Raw genomic sequence first — 11,378 nt, forward strand, 5'->3', positions numbered from 1 at the left:
GCTATCCCCCAGCATCCAGGTATGGAGAGCCTGCAGGGCATGCATGTGAAATGGAGGTAATGCTGGTCTCAAGCTGAATATGTGAATTATGTGATGTGCTGGGGAATGTGTTTTTTTTTTTTTTTTTTAACTACGAGTCATGCATGTTTTTGATTCTGATATCTGAGTCCTAGGGTTACTTCAAAGTGTGAGGCTTGCGGCTTTGTGTTAGGTGGAGCTGACGTTGTTCCAAATTGTCACAGGTTGTCAGGACCTATGCTTTGAGGAGGTGAAGAGGTGGAGGCAGAGCATTCAGTTCTGACAGGGTACCAAAATGCCTGTGAATTTCATATTTTGTGAATGGGGAGGGAGAAGGGGGGCAGTATGTGAAAGGGCAGGATGCCTGGCTTTCTTTCATCTAGGAACTCAGACCAGCTGATGTCCAGAGCAAACTGCCCTGGGCTGTTCCATGACCCACTTTCCTTCATCACCACACCCAATTATTTCTTGTGATTCTTGCTTCATGCTGCTTGCTCACCTTTGCTTTCCTTGTAGTCTTTGCACCTTGCCTTTTCCCTCATGTTTGCATCCTCATCATGAGAATCAAGTTAGAGCCCTGGGTACTCTTCTGTTCTGTTTTTTTTGTTGTTGCTGACTTGCTCTGTGGACCTACATCTGGATTATCTGCTTCCTTGTGAAAGGGATTAGCCATATATCCTGATGTGCTGGATTGTAAGACAATTTTGAGCTTTCCTACTAACTCATGCTGTAGTGTTGTAGTGTCATGTAAGAGAAATGTTGCAACTGGAAAGGGAAAGTGATGTTGTGGGCTTTTTGGTTATTTTGTTTATTTGGCATTTTTCTTGAGGTCTGACTCTAGGGTTTTCTGACACCTCCCTTAGGGAGAAAGGGACTGACAGTAAGCCTTGTAAAGAAAATGTTGGTGAAGAAAAACTGTTAAAATCCCTGCAAACTGGAGAACTTTAGGTAATGTGTTGGAAAGGATGGGACACTAGATGCTCTAAATCAGAACTTGGGGGAAAGGAAGAGGTGTGTTCCCTGAAGGACCTGGTGTGGCAGGACCATGGAAGCAAAGAGACATCCATCAGCTGGGAATATGGCAGGGGCCAGGCATGGGAGCCCAGGTTCTGAGAGCTCTGCCTCTGCTGTTTCACCCCTGGCTGCGGTGGGTCCCCTGACCTGTGGCTTCCTCCATCATGCCCAGCTCCTGTGGTCAGGAGGCCATTTTGCCTTGGAGGGAGAGGCAATGACTCTGGCTGTGTGCGGTGGGCGGGGCGGCAGGGGAGGGCGGGTGGCTGGGCTGCTCCTGTAGCCTGCCACAAAGGGAAGGAAGGGCTCTCTGGATGCCCAGGCAGGGAAGGGGGGGTGCACAGATGAGTGTGTGATGGTGGGGAGCTGGCATGCGTTCATCTGGCCAGGCAGTGAGCTTGCTAGCCGTTGGCACAGAGGGAAGGGGTTGGGGGAAGGTTGTGTCAGATACAGATCAGAACGGAGTTGCTGTGTAACAACTTTTCAGTGGAGGAGGCTGAGTAGTGGCTTACTGGTCAGTAGAATGCTCTGTACTGCTAAAGGGGATAGATAGATACCTGTGGGTTTATTTCCTGGAGACACACAGACTGAAACAGTCTCCTAGTCAGGTTCTCAAATGTATTCACAGTTTTGTTTACTTTAGCTGTGGCCATCTATTCTCTGCTCTCTGTTCTTCTTGTTCCGTTATGGCAAACTTCTGGTCCCCAGGAATTGAGTGCAACTCTGCTTGGAGAAAGAATATTGTGGAAATAGGTGGTGTTGGGAGAAGGGGGGAAACCAAGTGCAGTGGTAACTTATGGTTACCTAGTATCTGTTGTGAACAGTAACGGAGTAACCAGTTGTAAACACCTTTATAAGTATGTAGCAAGAAGTAGACCAGTGATCTCTGTGAGAAAGGGGCTGCACTGTAGTGCACAGATAGGGTTTGAATGAGACATCTTGCCTCTTCCCCTCCAGAGCCTGAAGAAGAGCCAGAAGAAGAGCTTCTGTCAGAGGCTGAGACACCCAAAATCAAGAAGAAGAAGAAACCCAAGAAACTAAAGGAACCCAAGGTGCCCAAGCTCAGCAAACGTCAGAAGAAGGAGGTAGGGAAAAGGGTGCCTAAGGTCACACTCTAAAATATGGATATATGGGGTGTGAGTGCTTACCGTTGTGGCTGGCCTATGCCAGTAACCCTTTTTGTGAACCCTCTAGAGCCTGGGGAGAGTGGTATTTCGTGCTTATCCAGGGTATTTTTTCACAGCTGTCTGATTTTCTCTCCCTTCCTCCCCAGCTGGGTGACAGCTCTGGTGAGGGGAATGAGTTTGTGGAGGAAGAAGAAGAGATTCTGCGCTCTGACAGTGAGGGCAGTGACTACACTCCTGGGAAGAAGAAAAAGAAGAAATTAGGACCCAAGAAAGAAAAGAAAAACAAAGCAAAGCGCAAGGAGGAGGAGGAAGAAGAGGAAGAAGATGATGACTCGAAGGTGAGAAGCTACCCTGCTGATTGACTGCTTGCTCCTCATTCCCATGTATCTGATTTTGGGAATTGTTGTGCTCTCCATTTGCAGTGGCACATGGAGATGAGGGTGTTCAGTCTCTTCTTCCACCACTAGACCTGCTTGACTTGACCATTCTCCCACCTCGTATTCCTACCCCTCTTCTGCCTTAAACACACCTTGAATGTATATTGAATCCAAAGATTTTCTCACCTCTACTGGTGTTCTGTTGAGGCTGTGTGTGTCCTATCGCAGTGATAAGTGGATGGAGAGCAGAAAAAAAAACTCCTGATCCTTGACCCACTTGGTCATCTGTAGATGTGTGGAAGTTCTGCTCTTTCCTACAGTGGAACTAGAGCTTTTTCTCAGAGTTGCTCCAATTCTCTTTGCACAGGAGCCGAAGTCATCTGCTCAGCTCCTGGAAGACTGGGGTATGGAGGATATTGATCATATCTTCACAGAGGAGGATTATCGCACTCTCACCAACTACAAAGCTTTCAGCCAGTTTGTCAGGTGAACTGAACAAAGGACTCTACAGGGAGAAAAGAAAAGACGGCACAAGGGCTAGTTTCCTTGGTTTTGGAACCTCAGGGCACATTAGAGACACTAGTGTCCCACCTAGAGCAAAAAGTGAAGCAACAGTAAAAGAATTGATCCACAGCTTTTTTGCTTTCAGTGATTGAGATGATGCAAGTCCTCATTCCCAGTCCCCTTTCTTCCCTAGTATGCTAAATTTCATTTCACTTTCCAAGCCTCTGAGTATTTGCATCTTCCACACAGTGTGAAGCATGGGAGTGGAAAGATTCATTGGCTGTTGATATCAGAGATTAGAAAGGAATGTAGCTGGCGTAGAGGTTCTGATGGGGCTGGCAGGGAGCAATGATGATCTGGACTTCAGGGTGGTTTGGTAACTCTTCCTTCCTTAATTGTATGCAGGCCACTCATTGCAGCCAAGAACCCTAAAATAGCAGTGTCAAAGATGATGATGGTACTGGGAGCCAAATGGAGGGAGTTTAGCACAAACAACCCCTTCAAGGGAAGTTCAGGTGCATCTGTGGCAGCTGCTGCAGCTGCAGCTGTTGCAGTAGTGGAGAGTATGGTGACAAATGTGGATGCTGTCCTACCACAGCCCCCTGTGGATGTGCCGCTCAGAAAAGCCAAGACAAAGGAAGGCAAAGGTGAGATGAAGAATCTGGCAGGATGGTAGAGAGTGGATGGTGGCAAAGCAAGTAGTCCTTCTGACTTGCAGGCTCCTCTGTTCCCAGGACCCAATGCTCGTCGGAAGCCAAAGGCCAGTCCTCGTATTCCCGATATCAAGAAACCTAAAACAAAGAAGGTGGCACCTTTGAAAATCAAACTGGGAGGATTTGGTTCCAAGCGTAAAAGGTCATCCGTAAGTGACGCTCCTTCCTTGACTTGAAGAGGAGGTGATGACACGCTAGAAATGCTGGGATGAGTGTCTGCTCCCAGCAGATGTGTGCCTGAGTAGCATAACTTTTTTGTTACCTACCTCAGAGTGAAGATGATGACTTGGATGTGGAGTCTGACTTTGATGATGCCAGCATCAACAGCTACTCTGTTTCAGACGGATCTACGAGCCGTAGTAGTCGCAGTCGCAAAAGACTCAAAGCTGGGAAAAAGAAAAAGAAAGGTATTGCTGTCAGTTGGAGATGGACGCTTGGCTGAGTGTGTGGAAAGATTAGAGGAATGTCTGTGCAGAATTTGGATGTTTAACAGCGTACTTAAGGGAGGAGAATTGTTCATGAAGGGAGATACTGTTTTTAATAAGGAAAAGGTGCTCAGGAGTTCTTTCTCCCATTGGTAGGGAAACAGCCACAGTGCGGAGTTTTCCTGGCCTCAACTTACACCTTAGATTTCGTGGGTATATGGAGGCACAAAGGGGGTTGTTTTACTCCTGTTCTGGCTCTTGCTCCCTGACCTGTTTATTTACATAGATAAAGCAAGAATTTTGGATTCTATGTCTCTGTATTACTATGTAAGCTGTTGGGAGAGTATCCTCCTTTGCTGTAGGAAGCCTGGACCTGTGGTTTGTACTGCTGTAACTCATCACCTCTCTTTGCAGGTGAGGACGACTCCACAGTGGCTGTGGATGGCTATGAGACTGATCACCAGGACTACTGTGAGGTGTGCCAGCAGGGAGGAGAAATTATACTGTGTGATACCTGCCCTCGTGCCTACCACATGGTTTGCCTGGACCCAGACATGGAGAAAGCCCCTGAGGGCAAATGGAGCTGCCCACACTGTGTGAGTACTGGATTCCCCCAAACTGCAAGAGATTGTGGAGGGGGGACATCAAGTGACTTGGCATTGGTCTTCTGAAGTGATAAAATAATCACAAAAGTGTGACTTCAGTTTTCTGATTTTCCTCTCCTATAGGAAAAAGAGGGCATTCAGTGGGAGGCAAAGGAGGATAACTCTGAAGGTGAAGAAATCCTGGAGGATGTTGTGGGGGATGCTGAGGAAGAGGATGACCACCATATGGAGTTCTGTAGAGTCTGCAAGGATGGTGGAGAGCTGCTGTGCTGTGATGCCTGTCCTTCATCCTATCACATCCACTGTCTGAATCCCCCGTTGCCAGAGATTCCTAACGGAGAGTGGCTGTGTCCTCGCTGCACTGTGAGTTTCTGCTGTTCTGTTCTCCTATTGCTACATGAGATGATTGATCTAATCCCTTTGGATCATAATATTTTCCCAGAAATGCTTAGTCCTCCAAAGACTTATCTCCTCTCACACTTTTCTCATTGAACATTGAGGCCTGGCTTTTTGTGGCTGGATTGTGCCTTGTTGATTGGCTGCTTTCTCAAGACAGCAGGAAGGACAGGGCTACAGCTATTGAGTCTCATGAGGTTTGCACATGTATGTTCAGAGTAGCTGGTCAGTTTTGGGTCCAGGATGCCAAAACTCAGTTTTCATGGATCCTGTATGTATATAGAAGGAGGAGAATGAGTGCAAGCAAACTCAGTGCTTAAAAAATTATTTTACACTGGTGCTGAGCCAAACAGTTTTTTTGCACTGCAGGCTCTGTAGTACCAAGCCCTTTCGTAGTAGATGATTAGGAGAAATGTCATGCTTTTTCAGGAAGTTCTTGAAGTATTATAAATGGTGTTAGGTGCTTTCATTAGGTGATAAGGACTTATAAGATGAACAAAAAAAACTGCTTCAGAACATGTCCCTGTGCTGGGCCGATAGTTCTACAGCAAAATGTTTTCTGTACAAACTTTCATTGTAGTTTTGATTGGATAGACTACTGACCTCATCAAGCCTAGCAATTTCTGTATTTCCTATAGAATTTCTGAATTACTGTGGCCCTGAGATACTGAATTCAGTTTGGGCTTTGTCAGTCCTAGAAAAAAAGACAAGTTGGAGAAAGCTCAGAGAAATGCTGGAGGTAAAAGGCTGAAAGCTTTCGAACCCAAAAAGCAAATTCCGTCTTCATAGTAAAGCTATAACTAAGGAAGAGAAACGTGACTCTGTTTCTACTTCTCAGCACTTTTGTGTTAAAGTACATTCTGATGTAACAAGCTCTGTTTAACTCTTCAGTGCCCAGCTTTGAAAGGAAAGGTGCAGAAGATCTTGATCTGGAAATGGGGTCAGCCCCCAGTCGGCCCCCCTCCGCCACGTCCACCTGATGCAGACCCCAATGCTCCTCCCCCTAAACCCCTGGAGGGTCGGCCTGAAAGGCAGTTCTTTGTCAAATGGCAGGGCATGTCCTACTGGCACTGCTCTTGGGTGTCGGAGTTGCAGGTGAGTGGAGGACCCTAACCATTCATAAAGGTAGATAGTTGGGGGGAGATATTTTGGATAGTTGCAGGGGAAACACTTAACTGTTTCTGTCCTGACTCCAGCTGGAGCTGCACTGCCAAGTCATGTTTCGAAACTACCAACGCAAAAATGATATGGATGAGCCACCCTCAGGGGACTTTGGAGGTGAAGAGGAAAAAAGCCGAAAGAGAAAAAACAAGGACCCCAAATATGCTGAGATGGAGGAGCGCTTCTATCGATACGGGATCAAGCCTGAGTGGATGATGATCCACAGGATCCTTAATCATAGGTAGGGGAGGTAGCAAAGAGGATTTTCAACAAAGACCTTAAGCAGGGCTAAAGGAGAGTGGATGAGCTAAACTGCAGTATGACTGGGGGAACAGCGGGAGCTCTTTTGTTGGTATGACAAACATTGTTCTTCTGTTTCTGTTGCTTCATTAAGGGATCCTTTCCTTCTCTCCTGTTTGACTGGATCAGGTGAATACTGTCATTTCACTGTACTTAAGGCTTACTGGTTTCTTCTGCAGTGTGGATAAGAAGGGGAATGTCCACTATTTGATTAAATGGAGAGACCTACCCTATGACCAGGCATCCTGGGAAAGTGAAGATGTGGATATCCAAGATTACGACCTCTACAAGCAAGCCTACTGGAATCACAGGTAAGAGAAGTATCTAGAGATTCTATTCCTTTCCCTTCCTTCAGGAGAAAATACTGGACTGTGTCAGCCCCTAGCACTGACTGGATTAACATATGGAGATGGCTAAGAAGCATCTTGTTGGTGCTAACTCCTTATTCATTTGGGCAGGGACCTTGTGCCTCTCCACCAGTTCACAAAGGTCCCAGCCCTGTTCTCTTGAGCTTATTCGAGTTGGGTGATTGCCCTCCTATTCTTTGCAGTAGTTTTCCCTCAGTTTGTTACAAAAGCCATTAAATTTCCATGTTCTTGGGACTGTCTCTGCATAGGGAGCTGATGAGAGGTGAAGAGGGCAGGCCTGGTAAGAAGTTAAAGAAAGTGAAGATGCGGAAACTGGAAAGGCCCCCTGAAACTCCCACAGTAGATGTAAGTTACTGTTTATTGCTTAGGAGCCATCTGATACAGCTGCTTATTTTGGGGAGGGAGGCAGGTAAATAGAAAACTGAGGAGTGAAGAGCATATGGTTTAGAGTTCCCTCCTGGCCCAAAGAACAAATGAGTTGTAGAGCCTTCAAACAAAGGCCCACCTTGTCCATTGAGTGAGACACTGGCTGTCTCTCTTGGTGAAAGGGTTTCACAAAGAAAACCAAAGCTTTTTGGTGTATGTCTGTGGCCATTTGGGGATATTGTCTGGTGCTAGTCTGGTCGTCAACTAAGTCTCATCTGCATTAGGGAGTATATGGGTGACTGGGAAAGGAGTTTTGGCACCTGTCTAGCTAAGGTAAAGCATCTCAACTCTTCCTTCTCTCCACTCTAGCCAACAGTGAAATATGACCGGCAACCAGAGTACCTTGATGTAACAGGGGGAACCTTGCATCCCTACCAGCTGGAAGGACTGAACTGGCTGCGCTTCTCTTGGGCCCAGGGCACAGATACAATCTTAGCTGATGAAATGGGTCTGGGAAAGACTGTGCAGACAGCTGTGTTCCTATATTCCTTATATAAAGAGGTGAGAGCTGGGAAATTGCTACCCAGGGAGATTCTGCCTGTGTTAGTGGTTGCATTCATCTTATGCTCTTACTGACTCTGTTCGTAGGGCCACTCAAAGGGTCCCTTCTTGGTGAGTGCCCCGCTGTCCACAATCATCAACTGGGAACGAGAATTTGAGATGTGGGCCCCAGATATGTACGTAGTGACCTATGTTGGGGACAAAGACAGCCGGGCTATCATCCGTGAGAATGAGTTCACTTTTGAGGATAATGCCATACGTGGAGGCAAAAAAGCATCCAGAATGAAGGTACGGAACTCTGTAATGTAAGCTTGAACTGAAAGCAGCTTTTAGCAGCTGAGATTCAGAGATTCTGATGTCCCTGGGAACTGATTATACTTATAGTTTCCAAGGGGAAATGACTGCAAATTGATGACTAGTGGGCGTTTAGACTCCTGCTCTGGGTTGTTTTAACACTCCTACGAGTTTGAACTAATTCAGTACTGGAAAAAGAGTTGAATAAGATAATACTGACCGTAGGCAAGTCCCTCTATCTCTTCTACTTAATCTGTGAAGTTGTGCATCATTTCTAGAGATTTAAGTCCATGTCAGAACAGCTGTTGTATGAAAAAGACAAACATGCAAAAAAGTATGAACTTTTTAATCTCTCTGAGGAACTTGCTGACAGTGAGGCCATACCTAGATGTCTAAGAAATTGCATTCTGAGCCAGGCAGGAAGAGCCTGATCTAGGTGGCTAGTTTGTGAAATTTCAGGCTTCCTAGTAAAAGCAAGATGGGAGTTAAAGCTTTTCCAGTGGCAGAGATAGATAGGACTCCTTTGCTTCCCTTGAAATTGAACTGCATTAAGTACTAACAGTAATTTAAAGTTCTATGACAAACTACTTATCTTTTTAAGTCTTAGCTTTTTGATAAGCTACTCTTCTCCCTCATTTCCTTAATATGCCTCTATTTGCTGCTTATTTGTTAAACTTCTTTGTTACAATATCTGACAGCCGTCCAGAAGTAGCCAGTACTGAGAGGAGTGAGGAGATTTCTATGTATTAAAAGGCTAGAACAGTTTGGATAGCATTTTGAAGCTTGTGACAGGAAACTGTGGGTGTGAGGAGTTCGTGTGCTTTTTGACCAGGGCTCATCAGAATAACTTGATGAAGAAACACTGCATCTGCTTTGTCCTCGGCCATTCCCCTATCCCATAACCATATTAATCCTTTTCCTTTGTAGAAGGAGGCTGCTGTGAAGTTCCATGTGCTTCTCACCTCCTATGAACTGATCACAATTGATATGGCCATACTAGGCTCTATTGACTGGGCCTGTCTCATTGTGGATGAAGCTCACAGACTGAAGAACAATCAGTCTAAGGTACAGAGAAGCATAGGTGGTTTATAAGCATGGCATATGCTGCAGGGGGGAATGGGCAGAGAGTGTTCAGAAAGTTAGATAGCTGGTCCTGAGCGCATAAGTTTGTCTGCCAACTCTTAGTCGTTTGTTCAATAATAAATTTGATGCATTATTAAAAAAACCAGCAGCCTTCATTATGAGACTGATAATCATTGGTGATAATGTCACTTTTATACGTATAACTAGTTAAAACAGCTTTCTCTCTGGGTGAATAGGCAATTGGTGTACACTGGAAAACCAGAAAAAATTGAATGTCATTGTTGCTCTCAAATACAAGCTGGCTTCTCTGAAAGCAGATCATATATCTGCACCACCTCTGTTCTGGAAAGGTTTACCATATGGAGTGTAAAACAAGCTGCATGAGCACAATTATCCTGCTTCCAGAGTAGGCTTACTCTCTGCATTCATCTAGTTTTGTAGCAGAACTAATTAGATGTTACAGAAATGGGAGAGATGGGCAGAGGAGTTCAAAAATTCCTGGGCAAATGCTGAAAGCCATATAGCTGTTTTTATATGAGGCTGCACCTTAACTAAGTTTGTTTGAATTCAGTAGTCTTGACTACTTTCTTAATCCAGCCCCTCCCTAAACCTATATGCCTTAATTCTGGTATTGATTTGTCTGTCTTCAGCAGAGTTCTAGTGCTCAGTATGCTAAAAGCAATTGTTATTGGAAATCTGGTTTTGTAGGTTCTTGTAGACTGCGTAAGACAAAATTGCCTCTTATTTTTTTTGTTTGTTTAAATGGCCTTAGCTTTTGAGGTCTTGATGTGAGGCATCTTTCCAAGACATCACAGCTGTGCTTGCAGTCCCGTTTACAGATCTTTTTTTGTTTTAGACACTAAGACTGGATGCCATTCTATGCTTAGCACTGAAATTATTTGAAGTAGTAATGAATGATTGCTATTAATACTCATTAATTGAAAGAGCATGTAAAGGCTCAGGGATACACTGATTAATTTACAATTGGTTATCCACCAAGACCATTACGTCTACTTTTTTCTAGAGCATTTTCCTGTCCCGTGAGGACAGCTTCAGGTGTTTGGCTGCAAGACAGGTTACATGTTTCTTGACAGATTGTGGTTATTTACTGAAGTTTTACAGATATAATCAGTAACTTCCATGCTTTATTCCAAAATGAGAATGTTTTCAACTGTAACTATGTAGAAAGATAAAACTTTGTGGAGGCCACTAAAAGGATCATTCTGGTGTGATAACCAAAACGTGGTGGTAGGGTCTTTTGTTTGCCATCTAGTACACGCTACCTTCATTAAGTTTGACCTTGTATCATGCTAAGTGTAAAATAAGCAAAGAAATGGCCAAGCTCATAAATAAATTACTGCTTTGTTGTCAATTTGTGCTGGTGAACATGGTACTTGTGCTTTTTGGTTCAGTACTATAACTGCTTACTACCTCTGTCTGGAATTACTTAATTGTTGTCAAAACCAGCACAAATTACCTTAAAGACACATTGGCAAACCCTTAGCTCTTTCTCCTCTGCTTGTTCAGAGCTCTGGAACATTGCCAGCATTCATATGAATAGGAAGAGTGACATAGTTATTTCTAGAATTCTCAAGGCAGAGTAGTAGTTGTAAGAATGTGAAACACTAATTTAACACGAAAAAGTACATAGTATAGCAGTCTGGAAATGACTGGTGGTCTGAAAGAGCTTGTAACTTAAAAGAGCAAAGGAAACCTACCAACACCTGATGGCTTATAGGATTTGCTGCAGTCATATTTTAGCTATGCAGAATAATGATCCAAATGAGATCAGTCTAGTGACCCCAACTGGAATGTGAACTACTTGGAGCTCTTGTCCAAACAGCTGATGTGATCTAAATTGAACCCTAGCTTGGTGTCAACTTTTTTTTCTAGGAGAAATTATTTTTTTTGTAGGTGGATGACTTCATAAGTCTTGGACATATTTGTGTGGTTTTTTTTTTTCTCACCATTTCTTCCCTGCTCTCTGCTTCCCAGTTCTTCCGTGTGCTGAATGGTTACTCCCTCCAGCACAAGCTGCTGCTTACAGGAACTCCACTGCAGAACAACCT

General features: G+C 44.5%; 1 protein-coding gene across 1 annotated transcript in view; it reads left to right on the top strand.

The window, feature by feature from the left end:
- Positions 1-11,378, top strand: part of LOC104470806 (chromodomain-helicase-DNA-binding protein 4-like) — a 20,729-nt gene that overhangs the window by 157 nt on the left and 9,194 nt on the right. The window contains 17 exon segments of the mRNA XM_010085860.1: positions 1-19; positions 1,987-2,114; positions 2,303-2,494; positions 2,901-3,019; positions 3,443-3,684; positions 3,772-3,899; positions 4,022-4,157; positions 4,590-4,771; positions 4,904-5,143; positions 6,068-6,271; positions 6,373-6,578; positions 6,817-6,948; positions 7,254-7,350; positions 7,741-7,932; positions 8,020-8,220; positions 9,154-9,291; positions 11,305-11,378. The exon segment at positions 1-19 is cut by the window's left edge and continues 30 nt beyond it; the exon segment at positions 11,305-11,378 is cut by the window's right edge and continues 2 nt beyond it. Of these exon segments, the coding sequence (XP_010084162.1) occupies positions 1-19; positions 1,987-2,114; positions 2,303-2,494; positions 2,901-3,019; positions 3,443-3,684; positions 3,772-3,899; positions 4,022-4,157; positions 4,590-4,771; positions 4,904-5,143; positions 6,068-6,271; positions 6,373-6,578; positions 6,817-6,948; positions 7,254-7,350; positions 7,741-7,932; positions 8,020-8,220; positions 9,154-9,291; positions 11,305-11,378 (2,630 nt within the window).

The sequence above is a fragment of the Pterocles gutturalis genome, unplaced genomic scaffold (genome assembly GCF_000699245.1).
Source record: "Pterocles gutturalis isolate BGI_N339 unplaced genomic scaffold, ASM69924v1 scaffold29010, whole genome shotgun sequence".
Taxonomy (NCBI): domain Eukaryota; kingdom Metazoa; phylum Chordata; class Aves; order Pterocliformes; family Pteroclidae; genus Pterocles; species Pterocles gutturalis.